This window comes from Mchenga conophoros, linkage group LG22 (genome assembly GCF_057382185.1).
Source record: "Mchenga conophoros isolate Kocher_MC1m ecotype Shallow Benthic linkage group LG22, M_conophoros_male_GT1.1, whole genome shotgun sequence".
NCBI lineage: Eukaryota > Metazoa > Chordata > Actinopteri > Cichliformes > Cichlidae > Mchenga > Mchenga conophoros.
The window spans coordinates 29,209,371-29,233,900 of record NC_140546.1 but is presented as its reverse complement, the minus strand read 5'-3'; the positions used below and the strand labels follow the sequence as shown (position 1 = coordinate 29,233,900).

At 39.5% G+C, this 24,530-nt stretch overlaps 2 protein-coding genes across 4 annotated transcripts; both read right to left on the bottom strand.

Moving 5' to 3' along the window:
* Window positions 1-3,972: 3,972 nt before the first annotated feature.
* nudc (nudC nuclear distribution protein) lies at window positions 3,973-9,343 on the bottom strand. Its single transcript, XM_085262783.1, has 9 exons — window positions 9,128-9,343; window positions 8,378-8,455; window positions 8,059-8,268; window positions 7,880-7,951; window positions 7,649-7,762; window positions 6,429-6,623; window positions 6,249-6,332; window positions 6,026-6,144; window positions 3,973-4,283 (listed from the first exon to the last, which is right to left on the bottom strand). Exons 1-9 carry the CDS (start codon window positions 9,200-9,202, stop codon window positions 4,232-4,234), a joined length of 999 nt encoding a protein of 332 aa, XP_085118909.1. The 5' UTR covers window positions 9,203-9,343; the 3' UTR covers window positions 3,973-4,231.
* A 3,793-nt stretch (window positions 9,344-13,136) lies between these two features.
* kdf1b (keratinocyte differentiation factor 1b) lies at window positions 13,137-24,323 on the bottom strand. 3 transcript variants are annotated; one of them, XM_085262192.1, is made up of 4 exons: window positions 24,279-24,323; window positions 22,277-23,228; window positions 22,081-22,167; window positions 13,137-14,927 (listed from the first exon to the last, which is right to left on the bottom strand). In XM_085262192.1, exons 2-4 carry the CDS (start codon window positions 23,220-23,222, stop codon window positions 14,833-14,835), a joined length of 1,128 nt encoding a protein of 375 aa, XP_085118318.1. In that variant the 5' UTR covers window positions 23,223-23,228; window positions 24,279-24,323; the 3' UTR covers window positions 13,137-14,832. The 3 variants fall into 3 exon arrangements, with proteins under 3 accessions (XP_085118318.1, XP_085118317.1, XP_085118319.1); XM_085262191.1 differs by lacking the exon at window positions 24,279-24,323 and adding an exon at window positions 24,121-24,272; XM_085262193.1 differs by lacking the exon at window positions 24,279-24,323 and adding an exon at window positions 24,107-24,123.
* Window positions 24,324-24,530: the final 207 nt, after the last annotated feature.

The following is a 24,530-nucleotide window of genomic DNA, read 5'->3' as shown; positions in this document are numbered from 1 at the left end:
GAACTTTACTGTTCTTATAAATATGTTATATTCCAGCAGCAGGTGATCAGACATCTGGAGAAGCTGAGCTGGTGGAGTCGGAAAACCAAAGAAAGAAGGTAAAAGACATTAAAAGACTGTAGCGCTACAGGATCAGGTGATAATTCTCTTCAGGTGAGACACAACGAGCCACTTCCTGGACAGAATGCATACATGTTTAAGCCGACTTTAGTATATGCAACAGATCATATTGATTTATAAAGCTGTAAATTAGCTTTGTCAAAATGTCATTTGACACTTTGACATGTTTTTAGACATTTTTCTCACTGGAGCAGTAAAAAACAGACATTTTGTGAGGATTTATGGTTATATTTGGCAACACTAGCATGAAACACACTCTGACTCTTATCTGTGTACAGTATTTATATATTTTCAAACAAAACAAATTAAACAAACAAATAAAAAAATAGCAAAAATTCACTGGACCCTTATTTTCATCTTCAGTGTGTGTGTGTCTGTGTGTTTATGAGCAGTTGGAGGATGTTTGCTGTTGGTCTTTGCTCAGTCTGAGTGGTAAACAGGTCCTGCTGGGCTCAGTGGCCCTCTCTGCCTTCTCAGTTAAGGTGTGTGTGTTTGTGTGTGTGTGTTGGCCAGAGGACCCTCTGCTGACTGAAGCCTTTGTCCTCCACGATGGCTGATCTGCTCTGTACACCCGAGCCTGCAGCCTGTGTTGGCCTTTGCTAATTGACAATTGGAGTTTGACTTTGCACATCAGCCTCCTCGCCGTCCCTGGAAGTGTGTGCTCCAAATACGCTTTACAGAGTGTGCTCAGCACCCAGGTGTGGAGGATGGAGAACTCTAAGTAACACATCCACATGCTGGATTGGCTCGGAGAGGTCTAATTATAAGGTTTTATCCGTGTAGAGTCTGATCCAACTAAGATTTATCAGAAAGAAGCTGGATGCAGACAAGAGGCAAAGTCAAACTTGTTTTTATCATCTATGAATGCACCATGAGCATCAAAATCTGACAGCCTCTCCTAATCCCATCCCATCTTTGTCCTGGTGTACCCTCACGTATCCATCCTCCACTTCCAGGAATAATTCCACCAATTAGCCTTACGGAAGAAGGTGAAACAGTGCTCACAAACACCATGACTACAACGGTGAGTCACATTGTGCTACGGGCCTTGTGGGTGATTTACGAGAGGCTGCTGCCAAAAAAACAAGTCGCCAAGTCTGGAACAGCGAGTCAGTGCAGCGGTGAGGAGGTGTGTTTGCAGAACGCCCGCCTCGCCCACCCCAGAACCCCAACCCCGTCCCTCTGATGTCTGTGTGTCTTTGTTAATGAAGAAATTCTGGTACCTTGGTGAGACATTGCTGTCAGCTGAGCAGATTCTGGCTCCTCCGTGCCCTCAGCCCCTGCACAGTCCTACCGCCGCCCCACCCAACCACAATCCCATCAGGCTTCAGGGTGACTTTCTTTGACCAGGATGGAGCTACTTAAAAAACTAAAATGCTAATATTTAATATATATTTATATAAATATTGAATATACAAAGACAAGCAGAGGCAAAAATATGTAAATGAATCAGGATAATAATAATTTTCATACAATTATGAGCTCTGGCAGCTGATTAATAGACCGCACTGTATTATATAGGCTCCATTTTTAAAAATTTGATTGGTGAATCCAGTGCAAATATGTGTAATACAAATTTTCAATAATAAAAACTGGGACCTGGCCAGCGACCAAAGTGACCTGAAGCTTTGTGAATCCCACACTTCACTGGTCACAGTGAGCTTTCCAGATTAATTATGTTTCTTCTTCTTCGTCTATAGTTTGACTGAGCTCAGACGTCACTTGGTTTAGACAGAAAGAAGAAGAGAGACATTTCTCACTAAAATATATGGCACCAATCGAATTCAACCTGCTACTATGTCAGGGTGTAAACTAACAATGGAGAGAGTGGAGACATAAAGCTGGGAACAGAATAAAAATGGCATTTAAAGCACAAATGAATATTTGACTGTTATTAATAATGAGGAGGGTCTAGTTACCAAAAACTATTTAACTTGTCTAAAGTTCTCTTCAATCAGCCTCAAAGCTGAAAAGGTTATCACAGTTGGTGTAAGTGTTAAACAAGCCTGGTGCTTTGTAATTCAAGCTGGCCACTTTGTGATTTTGTGATTGCTACTTTAACACCATCCAGTCAACCATTGGACAGCCGTGACAGAATAAATGAAAGCCCAGCGCCCTGTAATTTTCCTACAGGGCACCGAGCTTGCAGGAAAAATACTGACAAAAATGTAAGCTCCGACATAGTTACCTGTGGTCCGCAGACAGCAGGCCTGATGAGGCTGCTGACTGCACAGTGTTTTTGAACTACATGAGCTATTTCACACATTAGGAGGAGCTGCTAACCAGCATAAGCTAATGTATGTTCCCTCTGGTAGCTGTAGTGATATTGACAGCCTCTCACCATCCTGACAGCCCAGTCCAGTTAGCTGTGGACAGTCACACAAGCTGAAGAGTCTTGTAAGCAAACTGGTCCTGAGGGAAGGAACATTTAGCAGAGGCGCATGATATCCAGCGTGGTCTCAGTAAGACAGCCTGCCTTTGACTTGTTGGTTATAGCCTGGCTAATAGTCCTCAGAGAGCAATGTGGTTTAATGAATGCATTTAATATGTTTAATTATTGCTCACTGCTATCAGCAGCACCGTTTGCATCCCAACAACTTCAGAAGTGCAACTTGGCAGATTGGTTAGATGGATTGCTGCAGTTCAGAGACACAAGAGTGGAAACACTTTTTTTTAGCTGCTCTGTAACATCTGTAACTGATCAGAACTTGCAAACACAATCACTCAGAATATAATTAGGGTGGCTGTAGCTCAGCAGAGAGCAGGTCATCTAATACTCAGGGAGTTTAGTTAGAATAATTATATGTATATATGGCTGCTCCAGTCTGCATGCCGAATACCCGTGGGTAAGATACTGACCCCAAGTTGCTCTCTGATGCATCCATCCGAGTGTGAACGTGAGAATGTTAGACAGCACGTCAGCACAGAAAAAAAGTTGCTTGTGTGAGTGAGGCATCGTGAATAAAATGCAATATAAGAGCCAGTCCAATTATTTTATCTTACAAGATGAAAGAGTTGATTTTTAAACATTTTTTAGCTCAAGCACACAGACGCTTATTTTTGCACCGGCTGCAAACAACAAACAAATATGAGCATTGACTGAATCATTTATTTAAAGAATTCTCTACCTTTTCATCACAGTGTGAATTCCCGGTTCATTAATCAGTATGTGGTCACAGATATAGTCGATATTTATGTGTCATTTACTACAAGTATAATGGGGTAGAATAAAGCTAACTTTAAAACATTTTATTATTAAAAAACCTTGCATGTAATTGGCTACACCTGCCCTTATTCACCGTTACCTCAGAATTAAGATTTTAACTATTTAGTGACTCTGTTGTAACAGTTAAAGCTAAAATCTAACGTGCCATCTTCTTCTGTTTCCTATCAGATTGATAGGATTTGTCCTCTAATCAAAAACTACCTAACACTCTTAACGCCTTTGATAGCTCTCCTGATGTTTCAGGAAGACACTGCCCTCTTGTGGCTGAAAATGAAACATCTTATTCAACCTTTGCATGATGTCGCTGCATTTCACTAGCTGGGACCACATCCTCATTTTAGGTTCATTTTAGAGAAGTGAATGAATTGAAAGAGGGGGTGAGGGTGGGGTACGAAGCAAAACGAACGGCTTGTAGCGCTTGGGGTTCCGAGATGTGGTCCCGCCCCTTAAATTCAGATAAATTAGCTCCAATAATTCATGCACTGGAACTGCAGCGTTACGTTTGGCTTTTCCAAGCTCACGAGCTTCTGCAAGCTCGTGAGCGTCCAAAATCTACACAGCAGGAGGAGGAAAAGGCTTCCTGGCTTTATGATTGCACTTCTTCAGACTGATGGTTCAGAACTCAATTACATTTTAAATCCATTTATTAAAAAAAAAAAAAAATCCAGACACATCTTTAAATATGGAAACAACATGCAAAGGAAGAACACTGCTGTTACATTTATCAAACTCTTGGATTTAAACATGAATCTATGCACTTCAGACATGCACGTCAGCACAAGCATGTCCAGCAGAGAGATGAAGGGGGAGTTGGTTGGTGCCTGATGTCAGCTCTGGTGTCATTTACATGAACCGTGAATCTAAAACCTCTGACAACAGAAAGCCTCAGCTGAATTTGGCTTTAGAGAAATCCATCTCTGGGTGCTGAGCCATGAACCTGCAGAGACAGAAGGTGTCAGAGTCAGAAACAAAGGGAAGGTGAGAAGGCGAGGTGCAGTCAGCCTGTGAAGTCAGTGAATGGGAGATTCGTTCATTTATGGATCATGACGGTTGGTTAAACTTTCTGGGAAGGAACAGAGCACGTTACATCTGTTTTCTCACATTTCTATGAAGTGAAATTATTCTAAAAACCTTCTGTATTCCAGGCTGGTCAGAGGAAAATCCTTTGTTTTCTGCTGCAAAGCAAATGTTTATTTTAATTCTGCTAAGAATGAAAAGCTGTACGCTTCGTCTGAGATGACACCTTCACACAACATGTTTGATTGGACAGACACAATTTGACCTTTGTGTCACTAAAGAAACTCTGAGACCAATTACCTCCACAGCGCTCCCTATGGTAGTATTGTTTAACCTTTATAAAATTAAACAAGATCCTCAGAGGCAGCTTTAACAAGCTAGAAGAGGAAGTGGGCTCCAGCAGACAGCAGAGGAGCGAAAGGGGTCATTCCCAACAAACAGTAATAAGCTGCACATGAACCACTGACTCATACAGTCATTGAAACATCAGTCTGAAGTTTGTTTGTTTCCCCCCCACTCAGGAAAATTCCTACATATAATTTTTATAAGAGGAAAATTAGCAGTACACAATCTATTTCTTTTAAGTTAATTTTAAACAGAGTAACAGGAAATTGTGTCATGTTAATTGTTACCATCCACTGTTTGCCTAAAACAAAGTTTCCATTTATTAAACCGATTGCTGTGAAATTTAAAGCTTCATATATCATTATTATTTGTGTACAAAAACAAAACTGGGTTCATGCACTCATAAATCAATGAGCTCTTTGTGGTTAATCATCATGACACAATGACAAAAATCAACACAACTGAATTCATTTTATATTCAAAATGAGCCGAAATGTGTGACAGAGCACATAAAGATCAAGCCTGGGGGCCATATTTCCATAGACAAGTATCGCCCTCTGGTGGCCATTAGAAAGATTGCAGGTTTAAGGCTTAATTTTTAAGATCCAGAAGCTAAGTCTATCTTTTATAGTGTCTGCGGCTTAAATTTTGTTTTTCCTCTAAATACAGCAAGTGCAACTTCATGGATTGTCTCTCTCACCAGCAGAAGTAAGGCTGTGCCATTTTTTTGTGTTGGAGAGTGGAGGTGGATAAAGCTCCAAGTGCATGTTAACTTCCCTAATGTACGGATTCAAACGTGATAGACTCTTCATCTTTACCATACCACACATGGACCTGCAGCCTACTGGGATACATACTGTTTAAATATTACTGCCTCAAGAAAGACACCGTGTTACTTCAGCTCTCCATTTGTAACATTGTTTCTAGGCAATTTCACTGACTATACTTATATTTTATTGCTAATTTCCAAAGTATACTACAAACTTTTTTACTCAGTGGTATCAGTTCATTTCACTACACTATCAAAACATGCCTGCAGGAGAAACATCTTTGCAATTTCACATGGAGGGAACCGATTCTTTTCCCATCTTTTTTCCAATTTTTTCGCCATCTTTAAAATGTGATTAACTTAGTTTCATGATATTTCATTTTTTATCATCTCTCCTGCAGCTTTGTTTGGATTCTTCTTTAATTTTAAAAACTGGTGCCCGTTTTACCCACAGAGTGGCTCAAAAGTAGACGGCTCCATTATTCAGGTGTTTATTAGCGTCTACTGTAGCCTTCAGACACAAAATCTGCACCAACACTGAAACCTACTTTTTAAGAATATCTTGTTTCTTCTGCTCTTCAGATGTAGGTAGGCCCATTGATTTTTGCCTTTGGTCGTACATCATCTTCTCCACCATACCACGCGTCTCTCCATCCAGATCTGACAGCTGTTCAACAGGAAGCGCGCACAGTGAGGAAGGAGCAGAAAGATCCACACGTGTCAGTAATCTTTTAGTTCCTTCTACAATAAACAGTTCGTGTGAATGTTTACCTTTGAGTTCTCAGGACAGACTTTCTTGGTGTTAATTTCAGGATCTGTAGTGACGATCTTGCTCCACCACTCCATTTTGTTAATCTGAAATCAAAATACGATTTGACGCACTCTCTCTCTCTCTCTCTCCAGTTGACTGAGTAATTCCACAGTGTGCCACACATCTACATGTCTTCTTACCTTTTCCAAGTGGACAGTAACCACCTTGCCATCATCGATGAGCCAGGAGCTCTCCTCTACCTTCACCTCGTTGTAGAGCTGGCCATCAATAACTGGAGGATGTCCTTTCAGGCCCACTTTGATGGAGCGCCGCTGGATGTCCACCACCACATCTTTGCCCTTAATGCGGAAGTTCACGCTAAAGGGCACTGCCACCTGTGGGAGGAGTTTAATTATTAATATTTTAATTATACACGCGCACATGTGTTCTTATAAGCTTATAAAACTCTCGTCTGCACAGAAAAAAAAGAAAAGAAATTCCACTGCTCTCCAATAAAACCTTTTTCCACTCAAAACTGTCAGGCTCAACTTGAATTTTAGGCTTTTCCAATAAGTGGTAGTACCTGGTAACAAGCACTTTTTTTAGTACCTAATGAGCTGGAGTGATCTCGGTAGATCTGATAATGTGATTTCAACAGATTGCATGCCACTGATTGGCTAGTCAGTGGTACCGCACGATCACTTATGACAGTGTCGCCTTATGAAAATTAAAACTGCCCTTGAAACCCGGCAACGAGGAATATGGCCACACAAGAAACAACACCGTGCTGTCTGAGTCACGCACCGAGCAGGAAGTATAAGATTACGTCGACGCCCTCCATTTCTGCGCTTGTGTCGCGTACAAATAATGCCCCAGAACTTTCTCGCATGTTGCTATAACAACCCCAAACACATTAGGTGGTACTCAAATGTAATGGCAATGTTAAAAGATATTTAAGACAACTTCCAGCACTTTTATTTATCCAGTATTCTGTATGCATTCTGACTCTTTCCACAACACTCTTGGCATATCTGAATAAACCTGGAAGGAATAATAATGTAGAATTCACATAACAAGTGTCATGATCTTCCCCTTCTGCAAAGGCCGATGAAAAACAAATACAAATGTGTTCTGGCGCATGCTGTTTAAGGAAACACATAGCCTGAAAGAAAGAGGCGCAGGGCAATGCACAGGAAACATTAAGAGGGTTTTAATATGCATCGTATTGTGCTATCCAACTGGCAAACTCAGGCAAAGGTGACATTCGTGAGCTGTAATAACAACATTATGATGGAGCTGTACGTATGGTGAGAATACAACTGAAAGCTGAGAGATGCTCAAAGAACCATTCAGATGTTCAGTAAACACAAGCTGAGAAGAGGTGAAGTCCAGCATGATGCTGAAACCAGAAAGAACTCACATCGACTTCAGACAGGGACTGCGTCCACTTGTAGTTGGGCAGGTCAGCTCCATTTCCCGAATTAGGCTTCAGTTTATCTTTGTCCTTCTCATCCTCCTCTCCTTCAGAGTCAGACTGAAGGAAAAGAAAATGAACATGAATAAGAGTTAATTAAACAAAACATTAAGCGCACCCCATTTTACTGCTCAGTCAACACTAAGTAATGAAGTACATGTCAAACTCCTCACTCACGCCTTTCTCTTTCTCGGCTTTGTCAGATGACATCTCTGCTGCTGCTGCTGTATTCTCTTCTTCCTTCTTTTTCTAGCATAAAAAATCCGGACATAAATTAACAGACATAACAGTTCAGAGTGTAATTGACCGTTTCAGAGACACACTGATGACAGAAAATTTTGAAATCAGCATTTCACCTTGTCAAGCTCAGTCTGAAGCTTCTCTGCTTCCTCGTCTGTCAGCTCCTGGATTCTTGGACCGTCGTCATTCTTCTTTTTCTTCTCCTCCTCTGCAAGCTTGGCCGCTCTTTCAGCTTTCTCTCTCTTTTCTTTCTCTTGTTTCATCTGCTTCTCTTTCTGGGCCTTCAGCGCTAGCTTGCTGTGGTGAGCAAAGGCATCCTTGACGAGCTGAAGAACACAAGGGATTTCATTTAAAACTGAGGGACGGGTGGAGTTGTGTGCTTATCACTGAACTCTTGAATGTGACACGAGGTATAGATCGAACAGCAATGCTCACCTTCTCTGCTGCACCTGAATCTCCACCAGTGAAGAAATCAGTTTTGCGGCGGAGGAAGCTGAAAAATGTGTTTACTAACTGTTGATAGAAAATAGGTCAAGAATAAGTTACAAAATCCATATAACAGATTACAGCTTTGGACTTTATGGACTTTGTGTCTGAAATAAATTACTGCTTGGATGGGAGAGCCTTCCTTTTCTGTGCTGGGTGTCTGCCTGTTCACGACTCTTAAAATACACCATTGTTACCAAACATTCGTTGCGCTTTAGCTTATGCATCTGTTTCCAGATCACATCCTTCACCTTTTCCTCATAACAGCAGATCTCTTTTAGCAAATACATTTTCTTCCAGAACCTTCACTCATCCGGGACACAACGTCACGTTACTACAGTAAGAAAATTACTTGTAACGAACATTACTTTTAACAGCTTCTATCAGGACCATGGAGCATCTAATAGACATGCTCAAACAGAACTAAGTTCATTTTTTGCTAAGTTGTGCTGTCTCCTTAGTCACATGTATGCCAAATTCACCAGAACACTCCGCAGGCAGTAGCTAAGATAGCCCACGAAAGCCATGATTATTAATAACAAAATCATTTTCTAAACTTTGCAAAACAGTTTAAAACATTATTCTTTGTTCGTGTTTGTGACTGCTCATAGGCATGGTGTACATACTAGCTTACAGGCTAACCACGTTAGCGTTAGTACAATAGCTTTAGCATGTTAGCACGGCGATGCACTGCTTTACCTCTTGCACCCCTCCTTCGTGTTGCTGCGCCATAACAAGCAACATGCCGTCATATTTTTCTTCATCTTCACCCATGCTGACTGACTGAGAAACGGAATCAGGACCGGCGCAAAAATCAAGCAAAGCAAGTTCTGTTAGAAAGAAAGCAAAGCTGTTCTGTGAGAGTCACGCTGAACACTTCCTGGAAACAACCCCCTTCTTGCTCTTGTTTCGACCAATTGGAGCAATACACTGTTACTGATAGCTAAAACAGCCAATAAATGGAAGGCGCTGTTTTAGGGCGGGACTCGGGCTTATTTGAAGAATAAGAATATTCTAGAGAAGAGAACGGAGCCATGATTGAAACTTTAAATTTATGCAGTTGAATGCTAATCGTCATGTTCATTCAACATATTGGATTAAAATAATAATAAAATCTAGCCTGCTGCCGTGTTATAGCGGATAGATAGAAATAATAGGTGCAATTTGCTGGAAAATGGAGGTTTAAGCAGGTACTTGTTCTTCTTTTTTTTAAAAACAATCACAGACATAAACAAGTATGAAATATCCCATAAAAAGCAAGATGAAAATATAAAAAGTCAAATTTCCAACCTTAGTTGTTAAGACAAAGTTACACTGTGATTTTGGTTATGCAACCTGTTCTATGATAAAGAACCACCTCATCACTAACATTCCATAAACGCTATTATTTTTCTGGACAGTGTAGTTAATAATCCAGCCATCCATACACCCATTTACTTTCTTCCACTTATTCTTGGCTGGGTCATGAGGGCAAAAGCCTGAGCAGAGAAGCCCAGATTTCCCTCTCCGGGGCCACCCCCTCCACCTTATCCAGGGGCATTCCCAGGCGAGCTGAAAAAATAATCTCTCTAGGGTGTCTTGGGTCTACTGGGGCCTGCTCCTGGTAGGATATGCTTGCCTGTAACACTACCCAGGCACCCTTGGCACACTGGAGTATCAGCTCTACTGTGAAGCCTGCTTGAATAACCAAACTCCTTATCCTATCTCTAAGGAAGAAGTCAGACAACTTTTTAAGAAAGCTTACTTGTGTCACTTGTATCTGCGATCTCATTCTTTCTGTCACTACCCAAAGCTTGTAATCTTAGGTAAGAGTAGGGATGTAGATCCCCTGTTAATCAACAGCTTTGCCTGTTGCCTTATCACAACAGACCAGTTTACATCACTGCACCTGCACTACTCATCTTACTCATGAAAAAGATCCTGATATACTTAAACCCCTCCACTTGGGGCAGAATCTTGTCCCTCACCTGGAGTGGGCACTCCACCCTTTTCCAGCTGAGGAGAATGGCAAACTTGCCCCCAGTGATGGATCAATCATCCCGCTCGACTTTACTTCCTCTACAGAAAATGTGTAAATGGTATTAAGGAGGTCCTTAATACCTATATCAGTTGAAGTCGGCACCACTCCACTTGCATTATTCACATGTGAGCAGAGTAATGATTTCCCCTCCTGAATGTTTGTCAGAATCACTTCACCGCAGACTGAAAGTCTTTTTCCATGGCCTCACTGAACTCCTTCCACACGGCGTCAAGGTGTGGTTAGCTCACTAATGCGTTGACGCCGTGCAGCCCCACGCATGGGCCGATCTGTGTTAATCGCTAACGGAGATTTGCCACGTTAATGCGGTTATGATGTTAACGTCATTTTAACGAGATTAATGCTGACAGCACTAGTGTAGACACAGCAGTGGTTTCCAATAGTGGTTCATCTCTTAAATGCCTTTTTCTATGCTAGAATGATTCATAGGTTAGCCTTAAGTAACTTAACAAAAACAAAACAAAAAAACAAAGAAACAAAAAAACCCACTGAATGAAACAATGAAAAACTAGAACTATAGCTCAGGACCACTTTAAAAGTTTGCAGCAAAGGCTGGCATAGCAAAAACAGCATCAGTAGTGCTAAGATAGGTCAATATAATATAATATAATATAATATAATATAATATAATATAATATAATATAATATAATATATTTATAGGCTCATGTGATTATTGGTTGAATAATTTTATGAATTCCCCTCTTGTATATTCAGTAGCTTTTCAATACATATAGAAGAACATAGCACATAGCCGACAGTGCATACTGTCATTTTGTCTTGTTTCAGTGTTTTCCATAGGTTTTCTTTTTTCTGTAGGTAAGCACCATACAGCACACCTCATCTTCAAAGTATAGTAGGTAGCTAAAAAGTGGTGCATAGACTACATAACGGTGTCTTGGCAGCGATAATTTCGCCTTAATGGAGACATAAGTCCAGACATACTTGACAGCTAATGAGGTTGATCCCCGGTTGTTTGCTTCATATTGCTAGGTGACTGTGATCTCAAGAGCAATCCATTATTTGAAGACAACAGAGGAGGAAATGTTACAGATGGGGGAGTAGGACCACAGCACATTAGATTCAAAATATAGAGTGTGCCTATTCCCGTTAATCATAGCTTTTAGCATAGTCAGATGTCACATTTAATGTTAAATGCACATATCCTATTAGACACTATTTGTTTTGTTTTCTGTCTTTTCACTACCTAAGCAATTACCTGGTTGCCAAGAAGGGGGCTCTTGGCAACCATGTGTACTCACCTTCCCCTAGCTGTGCTTACATCACTCCTTCCTTTCGTAAGTTAGCTGTGTTTTCCTGTCAATTTCTTGTATGAAATTGTTATTATTTTTAGTTTCTCTCTACTTTGATTTTCTTGTGTCTGATATCTGTTAGATCTGTTTTATGTTGCTCCCTTTTGGATTTATTTGATATGATTAGTGAACATCTGTGCATGATCTTAGGGCTTAAAGATACAGTGTGTAAAATACCACTGCTAGATGTCAGTAGGTTGCAGATTGCAGTCAAGTGAATTTTAACTTCTTACCCTTCGCAATGTAAGTGCATAATCCTTGCTACAGTGTAGGGGAAACAACTGCTGTTCATCTGTGGTCAGCGTAGGCTGTCTGTCTGCTGTTTACCTCAGCTGTCAGTATGCTGACTGTCCACACCTATTTATTGTGGTGGAGGCTGTAAAACATTCTGAAAGGAATCTAAAAGGAGTTGATGAGACAGTGAAGCTCATTTCTGTCTGATGACAGCGATACAAGCAATGTTACTTTTGCTGCTATTCACTGGCGTTACTGAGACTTTCTCTGAAGTGGATATAACATTAATGTGCACTTAATGAATAAACTCTCATAATATGTGTAAATGTTATCAAACTGTTAACTTGAGGGAAAGTGTGATTTTTAGGACACTCGAGCCTAACATTAGGTGGCATAGTGTTAGCTTATAACCAGCTGTGGTTATTGTTTAGACAACCTTTTTATTAGCTGTCTGGAGATGGGAGTGTCACATGCCTAAATGAGTTGGCAAGAAGTTTTATTACCTGCGCCAATATCAGGATAATGCATGTTTTCATGTGCTGGTGCCCTGACTTTAGTTCTGGAGATGAGGCTTGAGGTAAGGATTAAGAGGATGAGGTTGAAATGAGGAAGGAAAGAGAGCAGTGGTGGAGAAGGAAAAAGACCTAAAGAGAAAGAGATGATGAAAATATACACGCACAAATGTTAAAGGGTCATACGGAGTTTTAAAGCGTTATTTGTGATCTTTAGATTACAAGTAACTTATGGCATAGTACTTATGTGGCTGGTGTCTAGTTACATAAAACGCGATTAGATGGAAATGCTAAGTCTCATCCACTGTTTTTATGAGGGTGGTGAACAATTTGTTGGAAGACATAATTATACACTAATCATTGTATATTTATGAGTACAACATTTTTTTTTCTACGAAATAAGCAAATCTTGTAAGCAATACAAAAATGTTACATTTATTAAGAGAGCTGCTTTTTGTCCACAAAGACTGTTCCTGAATGTAGTGTTCATCCAAGTGTCACGAAAATCACAAAAAATAAACCCATTATTACTGTCAATGGCTGCTTATGTCAATATTATACTTAAACAAATAAACAACAAATGTGAAAACACATGATCTTATTCTTAGCTAGGATTATGCAGGAACTCCAGCAGAAAAAGAAAGAGAGGAAATACTGTCAAAAATAATGCACGCTCTGACTCCCTCATGTGGCCATACTCTCAGTGACAAACAAAACGTCTGTTTTTGTTCCACTTCATAATCTTTATTGGTTTAAAAAAAGCCACATCTGATATCAGAGATTAGTTCCTGATACAACATATTTCTGCTGAAAAAAAAGAAAAACAAAGAGAAACACCTAAACATTCGATCTGCTACAGCTATAATGTGTCATTAGCAACAAAATGCAAAAGACTTCACCAAACAATTCAACCCTTTCAGTAAAGTAAGAAGTATAGTTTGATAGATATAGTCAGCAATTCATTACTTCTTTTAAATTTTGGTCTTCGTGGTCCAAACCAGAACAAGTTTCCCATCATTCCATTCTAACCATGCTGGGGTTGGGCACTACAAAAACCTCAAGTATTCTGGAAGATTTTACAGAAAGATTACAAAAAAACTTTATTCTTTACACATGTAAGTAAAACAGATCGTGGGTGACGCATTGCAGAATACGTGAACTAGTTTACCATTTGTATTAAGTTACTACAGTTATGTTCCTTAACAACTGTAACCATAAACTGATAATGCTAAAGGGCAAAAAAAAAAAAAATGGATTGAGTGACTCAGCTGGGAAAATCCCCGTCAGGACCCGAGGGTAAATACAGCAAGTACATTTGTTGTCATGAAAACACACCTTCACTTCATGAGTCAGCTTGAGATAAACATCGCTAATAAGTTACAGCGCACGATACAACCTACAGTGTCGCTGCAGATCACGCTGGCTCACATAATATTTGAGAATTGAAAGCAAACGGTAAAACAGTCACAATCAAAATGTATCCAGCACACAGTTAAGATACGAGCTTAAGAGTTATCAGCTTTGTATGAACTTCATGTTTTGAAACAAATAATAAACTGATTTGAAAAAACACATTCCATGTTGTCTGAATATTAACTAATGATATGAAATATTTAAAAAAACAACACCTGAAGGCTTTTTTTGCAGCCTTCAACTTGTATTTCCAATTGGACGTAACGAAACACAATACAATTACAATGAAAACTCTACTTTTCCTCTACATAGAAAGTATGCAGTGACACCAACCAGGTGCTTCACTTAGAAAATTATTCAAATTCCGGAAACTATCAGAACTTTATGTAGACTCATTAACTAAATATTTGCGACATAACCACAAAACTGAAAGCAAACACATACTCATCAAATCAACAATAATGAAGGCATTTGAAATGTGCAAAACAACAGAAACAACACCAACGACAAACTTTAAATCTAAGAGTAAAATCAGAGCAAGCTCATAGGATCCTAACTCCTTCAAGGACGAGGGGACGGTTATACAACATGTATGATACAACACCTAAGAGCTGCTGATGACGTCTGCCTGCAGGACAAGCTCCCCATTAAGCAATCCTTCAAACACAAACATAACATTTATGAACCAGAAATATCTACACACAGAGCCCTGAGTTCACTGAAGTCCTTCAGACAATGTGAAATTTCACATTTTCCTTTTGCCACAGCAAAGCCACGGTCTCTGCAAACAGCTTGGCTCAGCAAGGCACTCGTGTGCAAGTAGGGTCTCCTTTCGACGTCCCGTATGTCACCTTTTGGACACAGTTTGACAAATAAAGAAAAATGTGGTGAGTGAATCATGTTCTCACATAGGTGCGGATCAGCGGGACACCTGAAGAATTTGTCTCTGTGTGTGAAGTGGAGTATGATGTCGGGGAACTAGAAGTGTGACCTGCAAGAACACAGAAAGAAAAGCTATCATGAGCATGAACATGCAAACGTGGCAGACTCATTTTGCTTCCTTGCATATCATACAGACAATATACATAATGTTTGTGTGGCAGTAAGAGTAAAGTCACCAAAGCTGATACTTTCAATACCGATCCAAGCAAACAACAGTACTTGTTTTTTGACACACAAGAGTAAAGTTCGCTGTGTGGTTTCCTGTTGTTTGTTATGCTTCACATACAAATGGAAGAGGATGCACTTAAACCAGTGTACGGGTTATGCAAAACACAAACCTGACTATGTTTCATACTGTTCCACTCATCTACAGGCAGCACTCACACTGCAGGGAAGGACACAATCAAATAACAACACTGGCAACCACCAGTGCTACCCTTCAGCTTCCTAGTAGACATACCAGTTTCAAAATGCTACGTCACCTTGTTTGTGAGTTATTGCATTCGCAAGGTTTTCAGAAAATTGGACCTCCGACCTTGAGCTCAAGGTTGCTGAGATTCAAGATTTCCAAGATTTTTAATAGATGCACCTATTGTATCAATTTGAAGGTCCTACATCGCTTGTTTTCAGGTTATTGCATTCACGAACGTAGGTGTCCACGCCACCTGCTCACCCAGAGCGGTGCCTTTCACAGGTTAAAGACCACTTGCTGTTAAAGGTCTTAATAACTGCTTAGTTTTGTAGATTGTTGTTAGTTCCTTTTCTCATTTCTCAGATCAGGTGTGAATCACCATCTACTTAGAAACATGAGTTCTTGGTGTCAAAAGGCCTGTGTTCACTTTATGGCTATAGAAATCTCTAAAATTTCACAGAAGTCATATTTTCAATAAACTACTCTGCTACTCTTGGTGTAGTGGTGTAAGCTTTCTACACAGGAGTGGAAATATATGTATGTGAATGTTTCAATATCTCAGCAAGTGCTACTACTGCTTAGTTCCACATGTGACGGTGTCGGACCCTTCCATGGTTCTGTCATCTGTACATTGTAACGCACTTTTGTTAAAATTTTGTTGAAATTTTTAGATGGATGGTCCTTTAAAAATTTCGACCGTGGTTCAGGGGGTTGGGAAGCTCATCTTGTAACCGGAAGGTTGCCGGTTCGATCCCCAGCTCTGTCTGTCCTGGTCGTTGTGTTCTTGGGCAAGACACTTCACCTACTGCCTACTGGTGGTGGCCAGAGGGGCCGATGGCGCGATATGGCAGGCGCGCTTCTGTCAGTCTGCCCCAGGGCAGCTGTGGCTACAACCACCAGTGTGTGAATGTGAGAGTGAATGAAAAGCGCTATATAAATGCAATCCATTATTATTATTAAATGTGAACCTCTTCCAAATGTTCTTGAACTGTGTTTCTTACCTACTTAATACTTGTATGTATATTTTTTTATATAAAAGATGAAAATTGCTTGCTATTGTTATACAGATAAGCATAACTTCATGATATGTTTTGTAGTTTTGCTTCCGGCTCAAACAACCAAGATATGATTGAAGTGCAAACTTTCAGTTTTAATTCAAAAGGTTTAACAGAAGTGCTGAATTAACAGTTCAGAATTTACAGCTATTTTTATAGGACCTCATTTTTAGAAGCATGAAAATAACTGCAATTGACTAACAGTCAGTTTCATCGTCATGTGAAGCCTGTTTTCTTGTTGTTTCATGATCAATCACACAGATAAAAGACTGGATCTTTTTCACTGGATCTGTCAATATGACATCCAAAGAGCTTCGGAAGACCACAGAATATATGTGATTTCAGAACAAGTAACCAAGTCAAAAACACTCAAGGTCTTACAAACGAGAGATGTCTTCATGAATGGAAATGCAGATAATTTACAATAAGGTGCAAACCACTGGTTACATTCAAGAACAGAAGTGCTAATTAGACATTAAAAACCTAATAAAAATTTAAAAAAGGACAGACGAAACCAAGATTAACTTGCACCAGAATGATGAGGAAAGTATTAAAAAGGAGAGAATCGACTCATGATCTAGTGATCCAAGGTATACCACATTATCTAACATTGTGGAGGCAACATTTTGCCATTGGCATGAATGGCTGCCAGTGGAACCAGAGTTTATTGATGATGTGAGTACTGATAGAAGTAGCAGGACGAATTCTTAATTGTACAGGGCTATGCTCTCTGCGCAGATTCAAATTCTGCAAAACATACACACACTCTGTGTTGCTTAATAAACTTTATTTAAATGTTTCAGATGAAGCCAGCTAAAAGATCTAAAAAACCAAAAACAAAACAACACATCATGCCACGATCTGAAGTTACTTTAAGAACAGATAAGAAACACAGTCATGGACATTTATCATCTATCAGTCTGGAAAGGGTGACAAAGGCCTTTTTAAGACTTTGATACTCCAAGTTCCACAAAAGGAGAAAAATTGCAAAAGTGGTGATCCTTCCCAGGAGTGGCCAGCCAATCAAAATTACTCCAAGATTGCACCGATGACTCACAAAAGAAAAAAGTTTAAAAAACTGAAAGTCAGTGTTCATGATTCCACAATATAAAAAAGAGAAAGGACATCAAGTTTTGGTCTGCAGACTGAAAAGAACACAAAGGCTTGTTTCACATTTACTAAAAAAAATATCCCGATGATCCCTAAGACCACCACCAGGCCCTGGCTAGGTGGTGGAATCGAACTCAGGCCCTTCTTGCTGTGAGGCAACAGTGCTAATAACCGTGCTACACCTTTTAAACCAAAATCTGTTAAAACCAGCGCCGCTCAACAAAAAGTAGACCATGACTACAGAAGAGCCGTACAACATATCATGATCATACCCATATTTAAAGTCAAAATATATTTTTGTGCAATTTTTCCAACATTACTATTATTAAGAATTAATTTGTAAAACACAATGGAGGCTCTGTCATGGTATGGGACTGCATTTAAGCCCGTGGTGCTAAGAATTTTATCAAAATTGTAGGAATTATGAACACTTAAAAGTACCTAAGATACCGCCATGTAAAACCATCTGAAAATCATCTAACAGGTCATGACTTTTTTTTTTTTTTTAGCACACCAACAATCACAAACCCACTGCTAATGCAGTAAAAGCATTAATGGAGTCACTGTCAGTCATGGATTGGCCTCCTCAGAATTCAACATTATTAAAGCAGCGTGAGATCAAGTTGATAAGAAAAAATTGAATAACCAATAATAATCCAAATATGAGCTTTGGAATGTTTTTCAAGAATCCTGTAGATTAAAAATGACAAGAACAGAGTTTAGGCTGTTTTAAAGAATAAAGACAGTCATTCCAAACTTGTTAGAAGGGTACACTCTGCTTTTGCTTTCCATATGGTATTTGCATTTACCCATGTTTCAATAAATCGCTGCACCTATTTTCCTCAAAAATATAAAGAAATATGAGAAAAGCTAAAGCAGTGCTACACAGTACTGCAGTTCAGATTTTAATTATTTTTAACTGTGTTTTAATTGTTTTTAAATATTCTTTTGTAAGTATAAGTGACATGATGCATCATAAACCGCTTTTCGGGGCATTCATACGGTAATTTAAATCCCATACATCAAACAGGAACTTTTGGCTGTAACGAACCAAGTTGGTTGAAATGTTTGTTGTGAGTTTACCATGATTATAAGTTAGTTATTTGTTATCAGTTATTAGCTAGTTATTTGAATTAAAGGAAATTAAGGGAATCACAATCACAATCTGCTGCAAATCTCATTCCACCTAATCAATGTACAGCACAAAGCTACTGTATTATGTGCAATTTTATCTTCTTTGTAAGAAAAAAACAAGACTATTAAAATACTGAAATAAGTTCAGTCCAGAACCACTTTTGCCATTTATCTCCATTCACTCCAATCAGTTCATAGTGGATAGTCTGAGCCAATAGCGTGAACCCCTTGTTGGTAAACTGTGGTCATTTTGGGCAAAAGATTATTAGAACTCTTTAGGATCCATATTATTTTATGTTCTCATCACACTCATTGCTGATGCCAGCAAATTTGCCACTCTGGCTAGAGCTACAAAAAACAAACAAGCATAGGTGGAGTAATGTTTATCAATGGCAGCCATCTGGAAATGTTTCCAACAGCCCAGCACCAAACACAAACAGTTCCACAATATGTAGTACAGCGGCTATATTTTCAAGGATACAAATATGCAATAAGCTCACTCTCAAAGATGGAAAGAATGGTAAGAAAGAGAAGACAGGAGAGGAATATAAGGGAACATTTTCAAAGTGCTCAGTGACATCTAATAAATCTGAAATGTAATGTTTAGGTACGGTTCTGAAGTATGCTGGAGTTTTAAAATTAGATATTGGATCAAACATGATGTATAGCTGTAGCATACATTTTTATTATAAGGCTGGATGAAAATATAGACCGTTCAGTACAGTTCAGTGCAGGCTAAAGTAGCTAGTTTGCAGTGTTGTGGTAAAGTTTACAGTAATGCATGTTGTACTGGTGCAGGGCAAGCTATGGTTTTGATGGTCAATGTTACACCAAGCCAAGTGAAACTGTGCTTATCTCTTTAAGCTTATCTGTGCGATTATGTTACTGAATTCAGTTAACACTACAGAGAGCAATAAAGCTTAGAGCTTACAGCACAGCTCAGGTGATCACAGCCTGTATGCAAAAAGAACAAATCTACTGTAGCTTACAAAACAAATTTTTACACGTCTTCTTTCTAGTGAATTCCCCCCATTCTTCATTTTTACACTGTACCCCGCACGTAGAATCTCACATTAACCCATGAATAAAGCAATTAGTACAACTTTGATACAATTTAGGATGTTTTATTTAGATATTGACTATGTGCACGTTAGCATATGCTACTTCCGGTGCAGAAACTCCTGTGGGGAGCTTTGTTTCCGGTGTCTTATTCGCGCCTGGTTTACGGTCCAAAACAAGTTAAGCAAATGAATGAATCAAGCGGCGATTTACATTTCTATAGATGTCTTGGGCATTTACCCAATATATCTGTAAATGATGTTCATCGACTTGTCGATATTTTTTCCCCGCGGCTCAGGGCAAAAGAGAAAATGGATTCAAATGTTATATTTCTCAGCTGTCCCTCGTTTATTGCGGGTGTTATGTTCTAAAAATAACCAGCGATAGGTGAAATCAAGTAGCCAATTTTATTTTTTGACGGTGCAAAACGTTTCGTGGACATCCAGTACTGCACTTCAGAGTCACACTGCTAGCGATCGATGCAGTGATTCTGTACTGTACAGGAGAGACGTCACGGAGGAGATCGTCTGCAGCGATCAGGACGCAGGACACAATGCGACGTAAAAAAAATAAGCATGCAAACTTGCACTAAAAAATCTGCGAAACAGCAAGGTGAAAGGTGAACGTTATAGCGAGGGACCACTGTAATTTTTAAGGTAAGTCACAACATACCCTTCGTACATACTAATGTATAGAAACCGTTACCAGCAATCATTCATTTTTTGTGTGGCTTTTTTCACGGTTTGTTAACATGCTGTGTAGGTGTGTACTTGACTAGCTGATATCGACATAACGGGAAACATCTGGTTTGACTATTGTTCACCTGTAGTTTGAATGCTGAACATTTGCCTGTTTAAATCATAATAACTGTCACTATACAGAGATGTGCTTCTGAATGTGGACGATGTGTCTTCTGCATGCAGTGATGCAGTTCTGCTTGTGTTGAGTGATGTAAACAACTGATCGATCTAAATGCTTTAAACGTCAAAATTGATCATTAGATTTTTTATGACACAACAGTGGTGAGTGTTCCCACCTTCTCCTCTTTGTAACTTAACGCGATCTTTCCTTTTTTGAGTTTTGGACATGATTTTGGAGTATATCTTCGCAGTAGCGATTGACCGCAAAGTAAAGCTACCGGAAATGTACAACCCCACATCCGGTCTCAAACCAGGAAGTTAGCATTTTCTCGTGCACAGGGTCAATTGTAATTCCCACTGATTCCCTTTTATTTGATTTGTGATAACAAACTTAATTACATATGAATTAGGTCGTGAAAAAAAGAGAATGAAAGGAAACAAAGGTGTGAGAAAATGTCAATCTTAGTTTTGCCAATTGCTAAATGCTTTTAGAAAAAAAAACCCAAAAAACAACGTATTCCTTAGTCTTCGTAAATATTTAACTTAGTGCTAACCTATTTCTAAACAAATCTTTTCTATTGCCTGAACTCAGTTATCAGTTAATGACAAAAACACATAATTGTGAAAGACAGATCATGAAAAACATTGATTAGTCAAAAATCACAAATGTTAGCTTTCTTTTTTTTGGTTATCTAAATAATCCAACCACACTGCCAGTGTAATTTATGTTTGGTAGCTTGTAGTTTGATATGATTTGTTTTTAAATTTACTTCAGTCATAAAGTGCACAGATGAACTGTTAGTGTGAAGCAGTGGTTCTCAAACCTGTTCTGGCATGTCCTGCTTCAAAACATTCATGCCCCAATAACATTTTTTTATGAATCATTAACAATAAAAACGGTTCAAAATGAATTGTAAAATCACTTAAATACTGACCTAATTTCACTTCATACTGTTTACCTGTCAGTGCCCCACCTGCAGGGGCTCCACGCTCACTGAAATTGAGTGAAGCAACTCAATAGAAATGACGCAACTGCTCCAAAAGCTACTTTTTGACTGGTGCAAAACAGCAGATGTCTGTTCCTGACTTACTGAGAGATGAAACTGCACAGCTGCTCACACATATGTGACAAAGTGTGACTGTAACATTCACTGATGCACATTATTTTTTTTTAATCCATAAAGGCTCTAAAACAGAAAAGTTACAGAAAGTATAAATGTAAAGAAAACTTGAATGGTTGAATTGAATCCTGTGCCCCTCCCACATCCCACTTCTAGTATATAGTAAGTAGTACATAGAAGAGCCTTAGCAGGCCTCATCTATGTAACCTCATGGTGACTGAAGCATCTATAATCAGTCTTGAAAATGAATAAACCACTCTGAATGTTATGTAACACCATGACTGCAATGTCTGTCAGCAGAGTGGCGGATTTTACTTGCAGTTTCTATTTACTGGCACTGAATGGCTTATATCGTCTATTGTACAGTGAAGCTAGTCTAATAAATTGACTTTATCAGAATAGCTCGTTTAGGACAGACTTTCAACAAAGCAGAATAGTGCAGATTTCTTACCTCCATTGTTCCTCCAAATCTCCCTGGCACACTGATCAGAGGAGGTCAAATCTGATATTTGGATATTGGGATTTGATTTGTAGTCATCTTAGATAAACAGAGAAAATGAGATTGTTACTTGATGGCACTGAAGCATTTCCTAGATGCCGGCAGGAACACTGATATTTCTGTAGTAAAGGAGTCGGTCAGGACTTACTGTTGTTGCTCAATGAAAAGGACTCGCTCTCCCTCATCGTCTCGTTTCCGCTGTCCGACAGTGTCCTCTCATTCCTGGAGATGTGCGGCCTCTTCTTCGTACTCTTCCGAGTGCTAATGCGGATGATTCCACGCACTAGCCGACACTCGGCCTCCTGCTCATCCATTTTATGTTCCTCAGCCAGTGAGTTGATGAGCTGGTTGATGGCCTTGCTCTTTTTCAGGAACACCGAGTCTGAGGTGCACCGGGCCAGTTCTTCAATCTGATATTCAGAGTAGAGCTCCAGCAGCTTCTTAGTAATCAGGGAGTCCACATTCTCCTCCCCATCCTCCCAGTCATCAATCCTTATAGACTCATGCAGCGACTGGTGGCTCGGCAGTGTCTGAACACCAGGAGGTGGCACGTATGGCAAAGTGGGAGGATTGGTTTTAGCACCTAAATACTCTATTGTGCTGTCCACTTTGACTCCAGCAATGTGGAGATCCTCCAACCAGGGTTCTTCTGCAGTGTACTCTTCTTTGTTGTCTCTTGAGTTCATAGCTTGGAGACTCAACCTCTCTGGTTCATCTGGTGAACTCTCCTTTGGTGCCAGGCATGGAGCAAGGATGGAGTTCTGGCAGACCCTGTACAGGCCGCAAGTAAGTATGCTACATATAAAAGTCCTACAGCTTCTCGGAGAAGCGCATGGATTGCAGGTTTGGGTTGCAGTGGATGGTTCAGCTGAGCCAGGAATGAAGCCAATGGTCTCATACTGTCTGCCATTAGCATCCTTCAGGTCAGCTTTGTGGACTCCTTTCGGCTCTGGGTTTTGTGCTCTGTCTTCAACTGGGTCCACACAACGTTCTTCATAGGACGACCCCTGGCTGTTGCTCCGGCTGGACCGAAGCCTGTGGCCTGCGCCACGTCCTGAACCATGCGTAAGGCTGCTGGAGGTGCCAGCAGACATGATTGACTGCATCAGAAAATCCAAGAACAAAAATGAGAAAAACATTGAGGTCATCTGAGGTTCAATTAAATGATGAGACAGGGTTGAAATAGTACAGCTAAACAAAACGCTTCTTATAAATCCACATTGTCAAGCAGGAAATAAGTGTGCTCCTAAGCACCTGAGGGCATTTCTCGTCAAAACAATCGTGAAACTAATATCCGCAGGTGGCAGGTAATGCAGCCCAACAGGTTTTATGGAGTATGTGTACACACAGTCAAACACAATTACCCGTTCTTATATCAAATATACTGCATGATGTCATGGAGATCACAAAATACTCATTGAAACTCCAATGAGTACACTTTCTGGTGATTCACACCTATATTCATTTCAGAATTATATAGTTTTATTTCCTTTTACTCATTAAGAACACATAACAATGATGAAGGCTACTCTGTGGATATGGATCATTAAAATTAATTTAACGACAAGTGTGGCTATTTCGCCAGTCATTAAAACAACCTGAGTAAAGACGAATGAATGCCGAATTTTTTTTAAAAAAAGTGTAATTATAAATTATAATTATTTTACATTTGTATTTATTTATTTATTACATGAATCTTATTAGAAAACGACAATGTTGCAATTCTTCAGTAGTGTTTGGCAACCTGTGTTGTGACGATATACGCCTGGACATTTATCAACAGTATGACTTAGCTTTTAAAAAAACAAGTCAAACGGGACTATAGTATTGCGGTTTTGTCTTTATCTAATCACAAACTCGATTTGACGGTAACTTTAGGAACATATGAGCTCGAATTTCGTCTCAAATACAAATATTATTTTCACTTTCATGGCGACTTGTCATTGCGGCAGTTTCCTCCATTTGAGGACTTTCTCACCTAACATTACTCACAGTTTACACGGTGCGTCCACCGGCCGTCTCCCGAATTAATGCTAGATTCTCCACTTTATGGTACGCATTTATTTATTGTAATCCATTTCGAACGTTTCGTGTATGAATTTCGGCCCAAAACGCCAGTTTCAACAAAGTTTTCGACCAAATCTGTGTACCTGAGCGTCAAGGTAGAAGAGGCGCACCAGGTAGCTACAGCCAGAGGTTGGTCTTCCGGTTGTAAGTGACTCACAAAATAAAATGTACATCAAATTGCCAATGTAATTTTGTATCGTGCACGATAATAACGCATCACGGGCGTCTTAACTTTTCTCAGGAAGGCAATGATAAAAAAAACAACAACAGTTAAAACACAGTTATACCCAGCCTACCATTATAAAAGGTAATTTTTACAGTTTTATTTTTTTTAA

What these genes read in the sequence shown, in the direction of transcription:
- nudc (XM_085262783.1), bottom strand. Translation starts at nt 9,202, where the DNA reads ATGGGTGAAGATGAAGAAAAATATGACGGCATGTTGCTTGTTATGGCG. An exon ending in AGTCCCTGTCTGAAGTCGAT is followed by an intron (nt 6,624 to 7,648) that starts GTGAGTTCTTTC and finishes CTCCTCCCACAG; the next exon opens with GTGGCAGTGCCCTTTAGCGT. An exon ending in AAACAAGATATTCTTAAAAA is followed by an intron (nt 4,284 to 6,025) that starts GTAGGTTTCAGT and finishes CTGTCTCTGCAG; the next exon opens with GTTCATGGCTCAGCACCCAG.
- kdf1b (XM_085262192.1), bottom strand. Translation starts at nt 23,222, where the DNA reads ATGTCTGCTGGCACCTCCAGCAGCCTTACGCATGGTTCAGGACGTGGC. An exon ending in CTTTTCATTGAGCAACAACA is followed by an intron (nt 22,168 to 22,276) that starts GTAAGTCCTGAC and finishes TGTTTATCTAAG; the next exon opens with ATGACTACAAATCAAATCCC. An exon ending in GATTTGGAGGAACAATGGAG is followed by an intron (nt 14,928 to 22,080) that starts GTAAGAAATCTG and finishes GTGTTCTTGCAG; the next exon opens with GTCACACTTCTAGTTCCCCG.